Raw genomic sequence first — 15,262 nt, 5'->3', positions numbered from 1 at the left:
ATGATGAAACACTAATTAGAGCATTTCAGTGATGTTGCATACTGCGTCGTATTGAAGATGTGAAGCTCACAATGAGGTCGACATGCCTTAACGTCTTTGGTTTCTCTTAGGATTTGTTCAGTTAGAGGCAGCCCAGTCTCCATTACATAAACATTTTATGCATTGTAGCATATAAAAATTGAATGATACAATATGTGAAAGAGAAGAGTAGTTGGAGAGAGATTCTAATCAAATTGGTGTGCATCTATGTGAGATTTTGCTGGTGCAGAGTCACTTTCATGTCGATCAATTCCAAGTTACAAACTGTAATCTTATAAAATCATAAAGATTTGCATCAAATGCTCGTAAAACTTAATCAAATAAGTTTAAACTGCAACCCATAATGACTATTAGAGCAATTGAGTCTGCTTATGTTCTTGGGCCATACAAAGTTTGCCAAGTTCCATGGATTCTATCACCCAGGCTTTAAAAGTGCCTTGTTGTATGCCTAAATGGTGCTCATTGAAGTTTCTGACCTTAGCTATCTACTATCTAGACTACTAGAATCCCTTTATCCGCAACAATGTAAAGCCAGCACATGCTCCTACCACTTACCCTAGACTGCTTATGAAGACTATCTACTAAAGTATGATTAGCTGCCAAATGATTTATGTAGTGAAATTTGGACCAAATTCCTTCCATTCGACAATGGAGGGCCCTTAATTTACATAGTTTTCGATATGTTTTTGCTAGAAACTTCTGGTTTGCTGATGTAGAACAAATTGTTCTTGAGAATAAAATTTTCATCACCTTATCAACTTATCAAGATCTGGACAAGTTAACTCAGTTTGATCAAGTCAACTGGATTTAACCAACCTGGTTCAAGTTGACCTGGTTGGGTCATACTCAACCCAATTTTGATTTCAATCTCATGTGTTTAGTCTATTTCAATTATAAGTAACCTGGTTGGGTCATACTCAACCCAATTTTGATTTCAATCTCATGTGTTTAGTCTATTTCAATTATAAGTACTTTAGAAATTCTTTAGTTAGTTTTTTTTCTTCAACCTTTGGAAGTTTCTAATTTATTTTCAATTTTCTATTTTCTAATTCTAGTAGGATTTATATTTTTATGTTCTTTTAGGAGTATTATTCTTTTTTTAGTTTCTATTTTTGTCTAAATTAGTTTTTAATTTTTAGGCTATATATAATTAAAGGTGTTTTGAATTATCCAAATTGAGTTATAATAGATTTAGAAAGTTGGTATTATGTTTTACATAGATACTTTTTAGTATTTTAGAAGGTTTCTAATTTATTATAATAAAGTTATCTGTATAAGGAGTTTAAAAAAAGAAATTTATCTATTCAAATATAACAATTCATGCAATAAATTTTGAATTTAATTATTTCTCTTGTTTTAATTTATTTTTGTAATTTTATTTATTTTTTTCAAATTTTAATCTATTGATTCAAATTGATTTTATATGTTCTATTAAACACAATCTCTAAATTTCTTTCGAATCTATTGATGTACAAGTTTTCGCTATGTCATTTGCCTCCCCTTTAGTGTTATGAATTGAATACCATAGTGAGTGGGCCACATCCATCTAATCATACGAGAGTTCAATGGATCATGCAAACACCCAGCGATACGAAAGAAGCCAATTCATTTTTATTGCTAGATTGCAAGGATAGCCATCCCAAGATTTGTTGAATAAAAAAACAGAGAACTCCATCACTGAAATTTGATTAAGGTGAACTTTTATAGAAATGCTAAAGATTATTCTGCTCATGGACGTTTTAATAGATCTAATTAGGTTCTCAAAGCTTGGAGGTCGCGAGCTTAATGAGATTCTTTCTGAGGATCTTGCCTGATGGGTTTTTGGGGATAGCTTCAATGAATGTGACTCGACGAATTTTCTTGTATGGAGCCACCTGAACATGTGTATGAATATTTTTGAGATACTAATAACATATTAGCACAAGGGTGAATATAATTTCATGAACTGAAAATGAGTTATTTACAATTCTGGCTAACTATTCATTTTAATTACCAAAACCTGAATAATCACATTTTCGTTATAAAAAAAATTTCAGAATAATAACAAATTTGACGGTTTTAAAGTGAATATTTCCAATTAGTGACTTTAAACCTGTGAAATTGCTCCTTTAAACCTGCGAAATAGTCACTTTAAGAACCTCTGAATTCATTATCGTTCACATTTTGGTAATTAAAATGAACAGCAGGCCGGTATCATAAATTCGTCAAAAATTGATCACTTTTTCTTAAATATCCCTTAGCACAAATCAACAGAATTTGAAAGTACCTGTTTTACTACGAAGTCCATGACCATGCTCTCCGATAAATTGCTTCCCACTTTTCTCACCACATAAGCCATGGGAAACTGTCCAACCTCCTCATCAGGAAATCTATAGAACATGAAATTATACTTTCATATATCTCCAACTAAGGAGTTTAAGTTTACATGTTCTATTAATATCTTTTATATCAAAAAAATATTTTATTGTTTTAAAACATCTTTATATTAAATTTTCAAAATAAATTCTTTAATTTCTTAATTACGAAAATTTTTAAGGAAAAAAAAGTTGTCTAATACATGAAAGAACAACAAAGCCTTGTCCCAAAGAATCAAGACACCATCTTCACCCATTTAGGAATTTAAAAAGAGATGTAAAAGGCCAATGCTTACGGTATGACTGCAGCATCAGCAATTTCTGGATGAGTAAGCAATACTGCCTCTAGTTCTGCTGGAGGGACCTACCCAACAAAGAGAGAGATTCAATTCCCATTAGAAAAATTCCAGGAACATTTACAGTCACCAAGAAAAGAATCAAAATGGTGTTCACATCTGGGTTAGTTGAGGTCTAAAACATGGTCGTCAAAATAATTAGATCTAAATTCAAGTTCAAGTATGCAGGGGGCTTGCATGGACAGAAAAGAAACACCCTGTTTGGTTTAACAATAGAAAAACTTAAATTTGAAGAGAAAAATGATAGAGTTGTAATTTGTAGTATTCATGAGCATTTCAACTAAAAGAAATATAACTAAATCACTAAAAGTTTTGAGTCACCTGATAAGCCTTGTATTTGATGAGATCCTTCAACCTATCAACCACGAAGAGGTATCCATCATCATCAATGTAGCAGAGATCACCAGTTTTTAACCATCCTTCCGAATCTAAAGTTGATGCAGTGGCTTCAGGATTGTTCAAATAACCTACATTAATTTCATTACCACCGTATGATTGTTAATTAAGAATATTTCTATCAATGTTGGGTAGGTGAGAACACCTACCATAAAGATAGAAAGAAACTTTACCTTTCATAACCAATGGTCCACGTAGCCAAAGCTCACCCGTCTGATTCACTGACAACGCCTTCCCATTCTTCGGATCAACGATCTTCGCTTCAAAAGAGGCCGATAGCAATCCAGCTGAACCATGACGCATCTTCTCCTCAACCAGATCGTTTGATGCACCCACTGCTGTTGTCTCTGTCAACGCATACCCTTGTAGAATTTTTACACCTGGATACAATCCCAAGAACTTCTCAATCACTTCTTTACTCAATGGAGCTCCACCAGATATAACCCACTTCAACGACCCTAAATTGTATCTCGACGAGGCCCGAATTTTATCAGCATTGTTAACCAGCGCGACTACTACTGGTGGCGCTACAGGCATGAACGTCACGCTGTACTTGGTGATAGCAGAGAGTATTTCCTCCAAATCGAATCTCGATAACATCACAGTCGTCGATCCAGATGCTAGCAACCCAATAGCAAACCAAGACAAACCGTACATGTGGAACATCGGGATGGTACAGATCAGAGTCTGGTTTCCGCCAGTTGACTGTATCCGATCCACCACATTTTGAACCATGATTATGAGATTCTTATGCGATAACAACACGCCTTTGCTCTTACCTGTTGTGCCCGACGAGTACATCAGACTCGCTGTGTCATCCTGATTAACTCGATCTTTCACTAGGTTCTGACTCGGCTCCTTCTTCATCATATCTTCTAGTGAATAAACAATTCTGGCTTTGTTATCCGAATTAATAATATTATTTTCTCCTATGAGAACGATGGGGAGATCATTCAAACCAGTGAGTTTTGGGAGGAGAGACTGAGTTGTAAATGCCAGAATCGGTTTGGAATCGGCGATTTGGACACCGATTTCACGAGGCGTGTTGAGTGGGTTGGTGGTGGTAATTATGGCGCCAAGAGACATGACCGAAAGACAGATAATTGGGAAAAATATGGAATTTGGAGAGAGGATGAGGATCACGTGACCTTTGCGGATGCCTAGATTGGAGAGACCAGAAGAGACTGAGTCAACCAATCGCCAGAGTTGTGTGTAGGTGAGTTGGTGACCCGTGGAAGCGTCGATAAAGGCGATGTTACCTTGGTGTTGGTGGGGCTGGGAGGAGATGAAGGTGGTGATGTCGAGAGATTCATTGGAAGGGAGAGGTAATGGTTGTCTCTTTCTGTAGAAGATGGAGTTGGACTTGCAGAAACCACTATTGGGATCGATTGAAACGCTGCTATATTGCGCCATGTGAAAAAAGGCCTCTGCTCTCCTCGCCCAACTGGTAAATACTTATTTCCGTGAATTTAGTTCCGACATGAATAGATTGATGTGACAGTACTCTTCAAGGACGTGATGCACTAGCCCGACATAAAATTACACGTGTTCACTAAGAATAACGACTTTCTAATTAGAATGTCTTCACTACGCTGACGTGGTATGGTCATCAACCAAAAATCTTTTTTTTCGAGATACCCAATGTCACATCCCCATAAATATGTGCTGTTGAGTATCCCGACAAAATATATTGTAATTCTAGCACATGCCACATCAAGAGAGTATTTTGAATATGTCAAGTGGGAAAGTCAGAAAATCATTACTCTTAAATGAAGGAGGACATGATGTTCCTCCATAGATAATTTCCTGATAAAACTACTTTTTAATGAAAGTTGCTATCGACACCCAATTTCTTAAATTATTCAGAACACATGCTCTTCAAACATTACAATGGTTTGGCTAAAATTATGATCTAACAACACTTTCAAACAATTCAGTAGTTGTTTAGAGTCATGACTAATAGAAAATCTTAAACCAAAAAATTGAAATCTAAGAAAAAATAAGAAGAAGAAAAAAACTTCTATTGGTATCTTAGTTTTTATTTGTTCTCAACTATTCAATTATTATTATTATTATTATTTTAATTAGGGTATAATAAGTAAGAGTTGGATGCCAATAGCAGTGGGTCCATCATTCAATTAGATAGAAGCAATTATAAATCAATTTGGCACCTAACTTCTACTTATTACATTCCAATTAGAATAAAAAGAAAATAGATTTACTTGACAGATCTAACCATTGCATTTTTATTTCAAAAACTCCTTTGGAGTTCCGACAACTCTAAGGAAACCTTATTTTATGGAGTTCATTACCCACCGAATCTTACTTTATCAAGTTAATTATTCAACAAACCTTAGAATGGGAATCCACTTCATAAAATTCAAATTGATGAAGTTAATTTGTTACTTAACATAAATTAGAGTGGATCCTAGCCACATCAATTTGTAAAATCCAAAAACATGATCTAATGCCAATAGTATTATAAATGACAAAATTCTATGAACTCTAGAAAAAAAAAAATTTACTATTATTCGATAGCTATCCAATTTCAGTATCTTTGATCAAGTTCAATTATTTTTTTCTTTTTTTAAATTTGAGTTTTCCATGAAGTCTAGAATTCTTAGAAAGATTTGAAATCTTACTAAGTTAGTCATTCTAGCCTGATTCGTAAAGTAAAGTTTGTTTAGTAACAAACTTGATAAAGTATGGGAGTTTTTATAATAAAATTGCAACATATAGGTTGGTCTTGTGAATCTCACTAAAAAAAAAAAAAACTAATCAAAGAATAAAAATAAGTAAAAGTTGGGGTAACAATAGAAGCTCGTTATCTTTATCTCTTTCTTTTTAGATTTTTTTATTATTGATAAGTGGGTATCCCTGTAGATAGCGGACCGTGCTTATATTTGGGCTTTGCCGAACCTATAGGCCATGGTCTTGTCCAAGAACTAGCCCTGGGGCAACAACGAGATTGCAAGTAATTTTTAAGTGACTTTTATAATGAGCGAATTCGTTGATTAATTACTACCAAAATTATAGGTAATGCTAAAGTCAAATACCCTTAATATTTTTAATGATAGATTGTAAAAGTGGAGAACTGCTTGGAAAACATGTTTTGGGATTTAAAAAGAACGGTGTACCAAATTCAGAAATTTTCCATATTGAAGGCATGAAAATGGTAATTTATCCATGTTTCAACGATGTGTTTTAGTCTTTAATTAGGGTGTGATAAATAATTTAAGAAATTGGGATGTAATAAGTAAAAGTTGGAGTGCCAATAGCATCTCTCTAAATTCTTAATCATGATGGGTTTTTTTTTTTCCCCCCTTAAGGCGATCCATTAGGAGCATCTGAACCGTAAATCTTCTTAAATAAGCGTGCCACGTGTGCGGTGAAGATGAGTTTTGTCCATCGGAGTCAGGATCTTCTTAGTTCCCAAACAAGCAGAACCTGTGGTTCTCCAAAAGCTTATCTTTAAATCCATTTATTAGAATAGAAAGCTCATTCGAAGCTCTGCTTCTTCGCTTGTTAAACAAACGAAGCTGAGAGAGTGGTGCCTCTCTCGTTTCCCACCATGAAAGGGTTGAAGCTCGCAGACTCTCTGCAGAATGGCTATGGCGGGAAACCTCTCATCCCACTTGTTACTTCAAGCTTAGTTTCCAGACCTTACTTTCCAACACCAGCAAAGTGCAATCTTTCCCTCGCAATTGGTAATCTCTGCAACTCACTGCACTCAGTTATAATCTTTTCCAGCCATTAACGAGCTTCACGTTCTTCAGTTATTTCATCGTTAATCGTTAAATTTACATTTATTATTATTAAATTTTGACCACTTGAATTCTAATTCATGCTTCTAATGATTCTCAAAGTAGTCAATTTGAGAAAAACCTAGTTAAAATCGTATAATTTCCATTAAATACGTTAGTCAAACACATTATTTTTACCAAAAGACGTAAGAAGTACGAACCATGATTTCTTTGGAAGAATTGAAGAGCTTCAAATTTGGCTCTTGAGATTTGTACCAACTGAGAAAGACATTAAGTTTCCCCATTGAAATTAACCGACTCGATTGTCAAAGATTTGGACTTTTGTTTGCCATAGCCATCGAGACACTAGTATATGGTCGATGGATTCTGGAGAACCCATCTTCTTATTGTATAATTTTGCCTTTTGTACTCTGTTCTTTAATGCAAAATCTCATCATTATATAGTGTTTTTTTGAGTTTATAGGTTGAGGTTATCTTCCATCAAAGTTTAGTAGCTGAAATGTCATGCTTGGTTATAGGTTGCAGGGCTTACGCAGGCTTTAGGGTAGGAACTCTTTTCCAAGCTTCACCGAACTTGCACAATGAACGTTCTAATATGAAGGGATCACAAGTAATGCAAAACAGAATAAGTACATCAGGTTTTCTTCGTTATTTAATGGAGTAGCATCCTTATTTTTTCTTTCATTTCTATATGTAAAGGCTTTTATTAAGTCATTCCGTTTTGCAGCATCAGTACAGCCTAGTACTAAGGAAATGGTGGAGGATAAGCCCAAGGATCTCCCTATGAGTGGGGATTCCATACGCAGCAGATTTCTTGAATTTTATGCTTCCCGTGGTCACAAAGTCCTACCAAGTTCTTCACTTGTGCCAGATGATCCCACTGTTCTGCTTACAATTGCAGGAATGCTTCAGTTCAAGCCCATATTTCTTGGAAAGGTATGTTAGATGTGGTAGCATAAGTTTCTCATAGGTTGGATTTCAGCTATTTGGTAATTAACAGTACAAATGTTTCATAGTGAACCTGGATAAAGATTTGCAAACTCCATTGTTAGAAGGCACGACATATTTTTCGTGATGGTTTGATTGGCTAGAAATTATTATTTTTCCCTTTTTCTTCCTTTTTTTGTGTGCATTGATCACTTTTATGGAATATATTGCATGCCTTCTGCAAGGCCTTTCTGACATTAGCAATGTGATTTGTCATCCAGTCATATTACTTTAGTGCCTATTTCATACTCAAGAGAGTGGAATATTGGTGCGTACTTTTTATCATATTTTTGAGGTTTCAACAATGCTGGGACATCTCATGTAGGCACCTAGACAAGTATCTCGTGCTACAACTGCTCAAAAGTGCATACGGACAAATGATGTGGAGAATGTGGGTCGAACATCTCGACATCATACCTTCTTTGAGATGCTTGGAAACTTCAGCTTTGGTGATTACTTCAAGAAGGAAGCAATTAGCTGGGCATGGGAACTTTCGACCAAGGAGTACGCATAAAACTTTTATTGCTGATGGGCCATGAACTCTAGATTGGTAAATTTTGTGTCATTTAATTGAAAACTTGCTAGAGACAATGATTGCACACTGAGTTATGGGGTCCTTGTATTGTTTACCGTCATTCATATAGTGGTACCATGCTTAGATTTGTGGTCTGTTTTATTACTGATTTGATTAACCGTGGTTTATAAATGTATAGAAGTAGCAATGACATTACATCTGTACAAAGATGACTTCTCTACTCGACTAATGTTAATCCACTTTTAATTTTTATGGATGCTGCATCCTATATATATATCTATACCTATTCCGTTATTCTTCTTTATTAATCTTTACTTGATGATGGTCATCCTCATTATAATCTTATATAGGATGTTTCTGCAAGCATGCTTGTTTCATTTCTATAATGGAATCTTTGTATTGGTTTCCCATCTGGCGTAGTGTCCTTGGTTTAAATCCCCATCTATCATGTGGTCCCAACTCAATTTGCAACTGGTCCAGAGGTTCTAGACCATACATGCCAGTCAAAAAAATTAAAAAAAAAAAAGGAGAGAAAAAAAAAATTATACATATTTTCATTTTTATTTATCATTTGTAGTTCCAGATTAAGGACATTGTTATTGTTTTATGGAAACTATTGTTTTAAAGTGGAATCATCATTTAGCATAATTGTATCAAATAAATATAGCTTTATCAAGAAATTTTGGATTTCTGTTGCCTTAGTTTGGTTTTGTCTTTTTTGATGATTTTTGGGAGGCATGTGCTTAGTATTCATCTACTGTGTTAACTTACAGGTTTGATCTGCCACCTGAGAGACTTTGGATTAGTGTTTTTGAAGATGATGATGAAGCTTTCTCCATATGGCATAATGAGGTAAGCGAGATTTGATTTTAGATTTACTTTTTCTTTTATTATTTTTCTTCTCTGGATCTTATGTGCACATTAATAAACAATACTTGTTCATCTTACTTCTTTGGTGGATAAAATCTATAAAGCTTATTTTTTATCTGCTACTTTTACTAGGATACCTTCTTTAACTGTACTTCTAGAACCAACATTTGCATCTTTATGGTGTGTTCACCCTTCTAAAATTTGTTTTATTGGATGCTTCGTAGTAAATAACAAAGAAAAACAAGGTGCCACCTTGGTGAGGTGGTAAAGTCTGTGTGGGTAATACTACAGACCTGGGATCAAAACCCGCTTTCACGTGTAAACCTATCGAAAAAGAAGAGACGAGCAAAAAAGTCTTATTTTGGCCTATAAAAGATACAAAAATCTTATTACTTTGTATTGATGTTGATTCTTGCATCAGGTAGGTGTTCCTGTGGAGCGTATAAAAAGGATGGGTGAGGATGACAATTTTTGGACTAGCGGGGTTACTGGTCCCTGTGGTCCATGCTCTGAGATTTATTATGACTTCCATCCTGAGAGGGGATATTCCAACACTGTAAGTACTCTCTCTCTCTCTCCCTCTATATATATATATATATATATATATATATATATATATATATATATATATAAGTGTGCATGCGTGTATCTTGTGTTTTTTCTAATAACAGGTAAAATACATGTATAGGATTTGGGAGATGATACCAGGTTTATAGAGTTCTACAATCTGGTCTTCATGCAATATAACAAGAAGGATGATGGATCCCTTGAACCCTTAAAACAAAAGAACATAGATACAGGGCTTGGCCTTGAACGTATGGCTCGCATCCTTCAGAAGGTATCTGTAGTTCAATACATTAGTTCTGCTCCAGTCTACTGTCATGAAAATGATCACTTGTGTGTTAAACTTCCCGTAGAGTAAAATGATAATATGACATCATTCTACTGCTTGGCTCATTATCTCATGTAGAAATCTACCATAGTCATATCATCGTCATCAAAGCCTTATTCCCAAATTTACCATACTCATGTGTCACACTCATTTTCAGGTTCCGAACAACTATGAGACCGACTTGATCTATCCCATCATAGAGAAGGTCTCAGAATTGGCAATGATCTCATATGCAGAATCTGATGACAATATAAAGACCAGTCTAAAAGTATGCTCTTTTCTGAGAATCTGCTATTTCTTTCAAGAATATCCATATAATCTATTTCTAATTTTGATTTCATAGGTTTGTATCAATGCAGTTAATATCTCTTTTAAAATCATTCTTATAATTTTTTCTTTGTTTCTTTTACAGATTGTTGGAGACCACATGCGTGCAATTGTTTATCTCATATCAGATGGCGTTGTCCCATCAAATATTGGGAGGGGTTATGTAGTTCGGCGGCTCATCAGAAGGGTTGTTCGTACTGGAAGATTACTTGGTATAAGGGGTGATGGTAAGGGAGACCATGAAGGAACTTTTCTACCTGCAATTGCAGAGAAAGTAATAGAATTAAGTACTCGGATAGACTCAGATGTAAAGTCTAGGACACGCCGTATCATTGAGGAGTTGAGAAGGGAAGAGCTACGTTTTGTGCAGACTTTGGAGAGAGGAGAAAAGCTACTCGATCAGTTGTTAACTAATGCATTATTATATGCCCAAGACCATGGAAGTGCACCTTGTTTGTCAGGCAAAGATGCATTTCTTTTGTATGATACGTATGGCTTCCCAATAGAAATTACAATGGAAGTTGCTGAGGAACGAGGTGTTGGTATTGATATGAAAGGTTTTGATATTGAAATGGAGAACCAAAGACGTCAATCTCAGGCTGCTCACAGTGTTGTTAAACTTGCTGTTGGAAATGAGTCAGAGCTTACAGAAAGCATTCCAGACACTGAATTTTTGGGATACGATACCCTTTCTGCCAGAGCGGTAATTGAGGGTCTGTTGGTGAATGGAAATCCTGTAATGAAGGGTTCTGAAGGAAGTGATGTAGAGATTTTACTTAATAGGACACCCTTCTATGCTGAATCAGGTGGTCAAATCGGAGACAACGGTTTTCTCTACGTCTCCGAAGTTGAAAGTAAACTGAAAGCCATTGTAGAAATCAAAGATGTCCAAAAGTCTTTGGGAAATATATTTGTTCACAAGGGTACTATTAGGGAGGGAGCTATAGAAATCGGCACAGAAGTTGAAGCTGCAGTTGATGTTAAACTTAGACAGCATGCTAAGGTGAGGATTCAATGTTAAATTTCATCTCCTCTGTTTTACATTTTTTTAAGTCTATGCTGTCATTGTCACATTAGTTGGGTCAATATTCTGTTCTACTACTGTTTACTGAGATTCAAGCCAAAAGCTATGAGTTAGTACTACTCAATTATTTATCTTACAAATGTACTGAGATCTCAATGTAGCTAGTTATGAACATATATATTGATATAAAATCTATCCGTAGTGTTTGCATGATATGCTTTGTTTGATTTGTTTTTTCCATGTTATAAAAATTGGTCTTTGGTGGGAAATTGCAGGTTCACCATACTGCTACACATTTGCTACAAGCTGCACTTAAAAGCGTAATAGGTCAGGAAACATCACAAGCTGGTTCACTGGTGGCTTTTGAACGTCTCCGATTTGATTTCAATTTTCACCGACCACTCCAAGATCATGAGATTATGGAGATTGAACAAATGATCAATAGGTGGATTGGTGATGCAATGGATCTTCAAACTAAAGTGATGCCACTAACTGATGCTAAAAGAGCAGGTGCTATTGCAATGTTTGGGGAAAAATATGGGGAGCAGGTTTGATCTAATCAATTTCTTTTTTATTTTTACAATGAAATAAAACCTTTGAGTAGTGTGAATTCATACTCCCAATTAAATTCACAGATGGCAATAATAGGATTTTTTTTTTTTTTTTTTTGTGAAATTCCAAAAAAAAAGAAAAAAAAAAAAAAAAAACCTAGAGCATAGAATAAAAAGATTATACAGGTAATTCAGACTTCAGAACTTTTAAGGAAAATTGTGCCCAAGAAGAAACATGCTTCTTTCTAATTTTTATGAATTCTTTCAGAGAAGTCCAAGTGTGTTGATCCCATCAAATAAATACACAAGATTCAAAGAAGTAGAAAGTGGTTTGCTGGCGGGTTCACTCTGCTTCAGATTACTAGGGGTCCAATTTTCTCACAAGATCGAGCTGATTGACTCTTTCTTTATCTAGACTAGTAAATGTTAGCTTTTGAAAGGAATATCTACACAATATAATGGTGAGGTGGAAACTTGTGGACAGCATTCTCCCTCCCATCATACTCTGGAAACTTTAGGATACCAGGTTTGCTGACCTCTTTAACCACAAAATTGTAATCCATGGTTAGATCCATATAGGTGGAAAACTATCCTCTTTCGCCCGTAATGAGTAATTAGTTAGTAAAGGAGTTTGAAAATTTTCCACACTAAAAACAATGTAGCAATTGATATTTTCATTTGGACAATGAAGTCCATACATGAAACCAATTTATGATGACTTATATTTACTTACTATGCTATAGGTACGTGTTGTTGAAGTTCCTGGTGTATCAATGGAACTATGTGGTGGGACCCATGTCTGCAATACTGCTGAACTACGAGGTTTTAAAATAATTTCTGAGCAAGGGATAGCATCAGGGATCAGACGTATTGAAGCTGTAGCTGGTGAAGCCTTTGTTGATTATATGTGTGTCCGAGATAATTACATGAAATGTCTATGCTCCACTCTCAAAGTAAGTTTTCTTGAGAGCTTTTGTCATTCAGCATCAGCACCAAACCTATCTTGATATTTTATATTTCTGGTGCACACGAAAACTCGTAATGAAATAAAATAAAAGAAAGAAAGAAAGACAATCCAGCATCTGAAATCATTAGTATGACATAAGCCAATCCATCTGATGCCAGTTTATTTGAAGTGATAATGGAACATCCTTTATTGTGGGTTGAATATGCTTCTTAAATAAATTAGCCCAATGATCTTTTTGTTTCCAAAAGCAGATGGATGGGACTGTATGGTCATTTATTTTTATATTTTAACTGCTTTTCATTTTCCCTGTCTTGCTCTGCTCCTCACTTCTCAATTTTTTGGAGTCTCCATATATGTCAATTATGCAATAAAGTGGGAATCATATCAAGGTGTACATTATTTTTTGTGTGACTGTTTGCCAAGGCAGAATTTCCTCCCTCTGTTTCAGCTATTGCCAACTTGCATGGAAAAAAAATGCTTTTTTAATCCTTGTTCAAGAAAGTGATTTTTCGGATTGAGTTGTGAGAAAATTCATCTGTGAATAAGTTGACCGTCTTTCAAAAGATTGGGATTGCACAGAATGAAAACACTTATAGTTGGATTATGAACTATAATTGGATTATGGATTATGGATATGTTTCTTCAAATACATTTATTCTTTATTAGTTTTTTTTTAATATCCTTATTTGAGTGCTAACAGTTGATTCTTGAAACATTTTTTTTTTCTTTTGGAAAGGTAAAAGCTGAAGATGTAACGACCAGGGTGGAAAGCCTTTTGGAGGAGTTACGAATGGTGAGAAATGAAGTTTCAGCTTTACGTGCTAAAGCTGCAGTATACAAAGCATCAATGGTTGCAAAGGAAGCATTCTCTGTTGGAACTTCAAAAACAATAAAGTACGAAACCTCTTCTTTCCTCTTTGCATGAATACAACGTCCATCCCTAGCAAGCTCTTAACAAAGAAGAGTTTTAAAATTTCTCTCTATTTTCCTTGGTTTTTTTATCGGGACGATTTCAGGTTTTCCTCAAGGAAAAATAAATGATGAATATTTTGAAATTTGATAAATCTCCCAGTTCTACTAGAAAATGCAAAATTTTAATTTATTGTAAGATATGTAATTGCATAGTAAATTTTTGTGATTTCATTTTGAAAAATATCTAACTAATCTACAACAATTTTTTTCGCTAACTATTATAAATATGTCCAATTTTGCACTTGATTAGTTTGATTACTTTCATTTCATTTTTTTTTTTTTTTTTTGAGGAAAAAAATTATTTTCCAGGGTTCTTGTTGAGAACATGGATGATATAGATGCTGATTCACTAAAGAGTGCCGCAGAATATCTCATGGATAACTTACAAGATCCTGCAGCCGTTGTTTTGGGCTCATGTCCAGGTGACGGTAAGGTTAGCTTAGTTGCTGCCTTTAGTCCAGGTATTGTAGGTCTGGGAATTCAGGCAGGGAAATTTATAGGACCCATAGCTAAGTTATGTGGTGGAGGAGGGGGTGGCAGACCTAATTTTGCCCAGGCAGGTGGAAGAAAACCTGAGAACTTGTTGAGTGCCCTGGAAAAAGCCCGAACCGATCTTGTAGCTATTCTGTCCGAAAAAGCAAGCTGAAATGCAGTAGGATTTGGTTTTATAAAACTTTCCATTACGAGGTTAAACAACTGATGGTGTGTGATTTTGGGCTTTTGGGATCTTCAAAAGGTTTTCAGGGTCTGCAACTGCATAAGTGCTCAACATACTTCCATTTGCACTAACGCACCCAAAGATTGCAAAAGCATGTAACAGGTAATGATCCCCTCCCCCCCACTCTTCTTTTTTTTTCCTTTCCATTCAACTAGTATAAACCTGTAAAAATGTATTTTAGGATATTTAGTTTCTTCAAATGCTTGCTTGCACTGATGAAGCATTGCGTTAAATTGGGAATTTGTACAAGTGCTACACTAATTTTTGTAATGTACATGTCTATAAAACCAAAATTTGTTCTGTATCACCCTTATGTTGAACAAACCTAATATGCCTCATGCCAACTTTCTGTGCTGGCCATATGAATCTAAGTTCACCATTCAAATCTATTGTATCTATATCTTCTGTCACAGACACTATTGGATTTGGATACATATCTTCTGTCACGACATGTTTTCAGGCTTTTTTTATTAATAAATCCACTTGGGATACAGTTTTACCTTTTTTGAG

General features: G+C 35.1%; 2 protein-coding genes across 5 annotated transcripts; one reads left to right on the top strand and one right to left on the bottom strand.

Moving 5' to 3' along the window:
• Positions 1–1,627: 1,627 nt before the first annotated feature.
• Positions 1,628–4,617, bottom strand: LOC147408612 (putative CoA ligase CCL5). The gene is made up of 5 exons (XM_086419983.1): positions 3,319–4,617; positions 3,071–3,216; positions 2,690–2,757; positions 2,306–2,408; positions 1,628–1,913 (listed from the first exon to the last, which is right to left on the bottom strand). Exons 1-5 carry the CDS (start codon positions 4,556–4,558, stop codon positions 1,800–1,802), a joined length of 1,671 nt encoding a protein of 556 aa, XP_086276109.1. The 5' UTR covers positions 4,559–4,617; the 3' UTR covers positions 1,628–1,799.
• Positions 4,618–6,607: 1,990 nt separating this feature from the next.
• Positions 6,608–15,059, top strand: EMB1030 (Alanyl-tRNA synthetase, class IIc). 4 transcript variants are annotated; one of them, XM_086419969.1, is made up of 13 exons: positions 6,614–6,852; positions 7,428–7,547; positions 7,637–7,845; positions 8,222–8,400; positions 9,205–9,283; positions 9,723–9,857; positions 9,990–10,139; positions 10,351–10,461; positions 10,606–11,523; positions 11,820–12,092; positions 12,839–13,048; positions 13,799–13,956; positions 14,344–15,059. In XM_086419969.1, the coding sequence occupies exons 1-13, from the start codon at positions 6,717–6,719 to the stop codon at positions 14,678–14,680; spliced, it is 3,015 nt and encodes a 1,004-aa protein (XP_086276095.1). In that variant the 5' UTR covers positions 6,614–6,716; the 3' UTR covers positions 14,681–15,059. The 4 variants fall into 4 exon arrangements, 3 of the variants coding, with proteins under 3 accessions (XP_086276097.1, XP_086276095.1, XP_086276096.1); XM_086419970.1 differs by having other exon boundaries at positions 6,832–6,852; positions 7,428–7,519; XR_015171085.1 differs by lacking the exons at positions 13,799–13,956; positions 14,344–15,059 and adding an exon at positions 12,364–12,621 and having other exon boundaries at positions 6,608–6,852; positions 12,839–12,977.
• Positions 15,060–15,262: the final 203 nt, after the last annotated feature.

This window comes from Akebia trifoliata, chromosome 2 (genome assembly GCF_017979445.1).
Source record: "Akebia trifoliata isolate Shusen 1 chromosome 2, ASM1797944v1, whole genome shotgun sequence".
Taxonomy (NCBI): Eukaryota; Viridiplantae; Streptophyta; class Magnoliopsida; order Ranunculales; family Lardizabalaceae; genus Akebia; species Akebia trifoliata.
The sequence above is the reverse complement of the archived record's forward strand: the minus strand, read 5'-3'. Positions and strand labels throughout refer to the sequence as shown.

What these genes read in the sequence shown, in the direction of transcription:
- LOC147408612 (XM_086419983.1), bottom strand. Translation starts at nt 4,558, where the DNA reads ATGGCGCAATATAGCAGCGTTTCAATCGATCCCAATAGTGGTTTCTGC. An exon ending in TCAAATACAAGGCTTATCAG is followed by an intron (nt 2,758 to 3,070) that starts GTGACTCAAAAC and finishes TTTGTTGGGTAG; the next exon opens with GTCCCTCCAGCAGAACTAGA. An exon ending in TGGACTTCGTAGTAAAACAG is followed by an intron (nt 1,914 to 2,305) that starts GTACTTTCAAAT and finishes ACACATGTTCAG; the next exon opens with GTGGCTCCATACAAGAAAAT.
- EMB1030 (XM_086419969.1), top strand. Translation starts at nt 6,717, where the DNA reads ATGAAAGGGTTGAAGCTCGCAGACTCTCTGCAGAATGGCTATGGCGGG. An exon ending in AGAGGGGATATTCCAACACT is followed by an intron (nt 9,858 to 9,989) that starts GTAAGTACTCTC and finishes ATACATGTATAG; the next exon opens with GATTTGGGAGATGATACCAG. An exon ending in GGGAAAAATATGGGGAGCAG is followed by an intron (nt 12,093 to 12,838) that starts GTTTGATCTAAT and finishes ACTATGCTATAG; the next exon opens with GTACGTGTTGTTGAAGTTCC.